The 4,244-nt window shown below is 39.9% G+C and overlaps 1 protein-coding gene across 7 annotated transcripts in view; it reads left to right on the top strand.

Moving 5' to 3' along the window:
- PPIG (peptidylprolyl isomerase G) overlaps positions 1 to 4,244 on the top strand; it is a 41,226-nt gene that overhangs the window by 27,940 nt on the left and 9,042 nt on the right. For all 7 annotated transcript variants that reach the window (XM_023745147.1, XM_014445508.2, XM_014445497.2 and 4 more), the window contains one exon: positions 3,764 to 3,971. In XM_023745147.1, the coding sequence (XP_023600915.1) occupies positions 3,764 to 3,971 (208 nt within the window). The remainder of the gene's footprint in view (positions 1 to 3,763; positions 3,972 to 4,244) is intronic.

The raw sequence follows: 4,244 nt of genomic DNA, 5'->3' as shown, positions 1-4,244 counted from the left end.
CCCAGATCGAGCTGGTTCGCTGGCACAGTGGGCATCATAGTGCCAGATCGGGCTGGTTCGCTGGCCCCAGTGGGCATCATAGTGCCAGATCGGGCTGGTTCGCTGGCCGCAGTGGGCATCATAGTGGCTGGTCATTCCGGCATTCTGGTCGCTGGCTTTTCATATATATTGATTATAAAACAATTTGAACTTAGCAATTTCACCTTTGCCTCTGTCTGTTTGATCTTGTCTATAAGAAACACTGAGTGGAGAAAGTCATACCCAGCTGAACAGCTTCATAGGAATACACGACAGTCACACATGCACACACCTCGAACATCTGCTAAGCTGCCTCATTTCACCACCTGTGTTTTTAAGCATAGTCTGCTAAAATTTTCCATTTGATTTCAGATCACTCTTCTTCCACTACTTTACAGTAACTCACTAGCTGCAACCCTTCTCATGTTCACTTCCACAAGAAAACCCCAGATCTTTTTCAAAGTAAAGTGCCTTGTTTATTGTCATACTAGAGGCCCAATGCACGAAGATTCGTGCAAGAATGGGCCTTCCTTCCCCTGGCTGCTGGAACTGCCTTCGCTCAGACCTGGAGCCGCCTTTCCACCTTTCCATGCTGCCCAGACGACCGGAGCGGCTGGGGCGGTACGCATTGCCTTCAGGTGCCTGCGCATGCAAATTAACCTGTCGTCCTTGTTGGGTTAATTTGCATACACAGCTCCTGATTGGCTGGTGGGCGTCGTGAAGGTATGGTCAATTTGCATCGTTTTCTTTTATTAGTGTAGATTTATATAATTCTTAACCATTTAACATGTGTAAAGCTGTTGTAATTTTAGTAGTTTTCTATCTTTTTAAAAAATGTGTCACTTAAGTTTTTGAATTTTATACCCCAACACCATTTTCCCCATAAGCCATGTGGTTTTATTGTACGGTTTTCCATAGCAGAGAGATTTATAGGAATACATATGTTGTGTTACAAAACTGACTGTAGTCCTACAAAGCGTTTCCACTCTATTTGTGTACTTTTTGACCATACTGCTAAATTCGTATACAATTAATAGAGTCAGAGTTTCTAGAAAAATGTATTAAGTGTATATTTCCTGATGCTATTTGCTATTGAATTCACACTTGTTGATCTTATTTTCCAATATATTGTCTTGTAAAGTTCCCTGTGGAACTTCTCCATATACTCTACAATTCTTCCTATCGGTGTCTTGACCTCATTTTGCGATGTGTCTAATACTAATCAGTTAAACATACTTGTTGATTTGAGAAGGATAATATTTCAGTCAGATTCACGTGCCTGGATGATATTTTTCAATTTAGGTTAACTAAAGCAACACTCTATTAATAGAATGTAGTTTAATACTGATGTTGTCATGTCTCTAATTTTTGCCTTTTTGCTCATCTATTTTTTACTGCTGTTTTTCCCCCAATCAGATTCTTTTTTATTCTGAACAGATACCTAGGAAAAGGGTATGTACTAGTAAATTAAATTAAATTTTGCACATAAGACAGTGCTAACAGATATGAAAAGGGGGAACTTTTTCAACCTTTGCACTTTCTAAACCCTCTTCCAAGGCATCTTTTCTAAAACACAGTATATTTTCCTTTTATAGGTGATGTCATATGATACTCAGGCAGATTATATTACCATAAAAATAGTTATAATCTCACCCTGGCCTGTGAGGCATCTCACACATGCCTCGGTCATTTGTCCTGTAGTGTTTCCCATTATTGTACATGCTGGATTTTACTGATTGCACCTGTATGTTATGTAATATATTCTTTTTTACTTCTGTTTCCTATTTGCTTTGTAGTTGTAGAAAATTGATCAGATTCAGTTTTGATTGTTTTTTTTAATGTTCTGATAGGACCAAGAGTCACACAGGACAGGTTGTCTTTGTTCTCTGCAGCAGCAATTGGTGATCAGTGTGCCTCATTAGTTGTAAAATGATGATACACAAACTCTGATCCCTACATTTGTTACTGGAATACTTTTGATAAATAGCATCTTCCCTTCATTTACTATTTAGTTAACCAGTGGTACAGTTCAAATAGAAAAAAACAGTATAAATACTTAGTATTTTATTTACCAATATCATTATTAACTAACTAGAGGCCTGATGCACGAATTCATGCACGGGTGGGAAATGGGGGCTGATCAGGGCTGTCTCCCGCCCCGATCAGGGCCTGGGGCCGGCTGGCCGGGGAGAGGGGCCACAGAGGTTGGCTGGCTGGCTGGTGCCAGGGGAGGTTGCTGCACCGGCCAGGGGGAGGGGCTGTGGGAGGTTGACTGGGAGTGCACCTGACCACCAGGGGGCAACTCCTGCATTGAGCATCTGCCCCCTGGTGGTCAGTGCATGTCATAATGACCAGTCGATGAGTCATTCAGTCTTTCAGTTGTTCAGTCACTTAGGCTTTTGTAAATATAGATGGATTCTAATGTAGTTGATGTGTTCCATGTTATTGTAGTTACCCATATATCAATGGTGTCCCATCTTTGGCTTGTATTCACTCTTTAAGTCCATAGTTTAATTAGAATACTTTTAGATGAGTCAAGCTCTATGCAGTTTGTCATATCTTTCACCAATTCCTGTTTTATTATACCAGGTTAACTTCACTTATTTATGTTAGTTGACTAGTCCTTAAAGCATCTGAGCTTTGGGACCCTTTTTAAAATTATTACTTAAACCAAAGTAAGATTTTTAATTTGAAGAATTTTTTTATAGAGATCTCAAAAACATAGTTATTAATTATCATCAAATGACCACCCTCTATTGTAAGTCTACTCCTCTCGTCTCCACTGAATGAATTGTTATATTCTCTTTTCATAGTAACTTATTTGTGTTAGTACTTTCAAACGGCTAAATTTCTTAATCATTAGGGGAATGCTAAGGCATGGAAACATACGTCCATGCTAATGAAATTGTGTTTCCCTTTTTTTAAAAAAATATATATTATTGATTTTTTTTTTTTTACAGAGAGGAAGGGAGAGGGATAGAGAGTCAGAAACATCGATGAGAGAGAAACATCGATCAGCTGCCTCCTGCACACCCCCTACTGGGGATGTGCCTGCAACCAAGGTACATGCCCTTGATTGGAATTGAACCCGGGACCCTTCAGTCCCCAAGCCGACGCTCTATCCACTGAGCCAAACCGATCAGGGCTGAAATCATGTTTCTTATCTTTCCACATTTATGCAAAGTATTTTTCCCCCAATCTACTTGCAGTCTCAACAAGAGAAAAAGTTGAGCGCTACAAGATTAGAACCTCAGACTCTTAAGTGTTGCTTCTGTGCTTTTTTGAAAACACTATGCTATCGAATGTTTCCTAAAATTAATTTAGTTTATTGTTATAGATTTATCTGTTATTTTTCAAAAATTCTACAAGGTTGGGGAACCTTTTTTCTGCTTAGGGCCATTTGGATGTTTATAACATCATTCTCAGGCTATACAAAATTATCAACTTAAAAATTAGTCTGCTATATTTGGTCAAACATTTAATTAACTCATCCCTAATGCCGTGTCAGGGCCAGGCCAAATGATTTCTGTGGGCTTATACAGCCAATGGGACCTTTCCCACCCCTGGGTTCAATAGATACAACTCTGGATTATAATCTTGACTCTTAACTCCTTTCCTGTACCTCTCAGTTCAAACAGCTAGATGGACTAGCTATTAAATACTGGACTTAAAAAATATAAATTTCCACTTAAAATGTTTATCTAAAATGTGTTGACCAAAAGACCTTTTTGTTTCTTTATGAAAGCTAAGAAAGAAGAAAAGAAAAGGCATAAATCCTCCTCCTCATCATCATCCAGTGACTCAGATAGCTCAAGTGATTCTCAATCCTCTTCTGATTCTTCTGATTCTGAAAGTGCTTCTGAAGAGAAATCAAAAAAAAGAAAAAAGAAACATAGGAAAAATTCCCGAAAACACAAGAAAGAAAAGAAGAAGCGAAAGAAAAGCAAGAAAAGGTCTTAATTTTACTTTTTCAACACTAGCTTTATATTCTAACTAGAGGCCTGGTACATGAAATGTGTGCACGGGGGTGGGGAGGCATCCCTTCAGCCCAGCCTCCAATCCGGGACCCCTTGGCGGATGTTCAATTGACGGTTTAGGCCCGATCCTGGGGATCGGGCCTAAACTGGCAGTCGGACATCCCTCTCACAATCTGGGACCACTGGTTCCTAACTGACCACCCCCGTCAGCCTGGTCAACCCCAACTGCGCCGCCCCCCCCCCCTCCTG

Source organism: Myotis lucifugus, unplaced genomic scaffold (assembly GCF_000147115.1).
Source record: "Myotis lucifugus unplaced genomic scaffold, Myoluc2.0 scaffold_5, whole genome shotgun sequence".
NCBI classification, from domain to species: Eukaryota; Metazoa; Chordata; class Mammalia; order Chiroptera; family Vespertilionidae; genus Myotis; species Myotis lucifugus.
The sequence above is the reverse complement of the archived record's forward strand: the minus strand, read 5'-3'. Positions and strand labels throughout refer to the sequence as shown.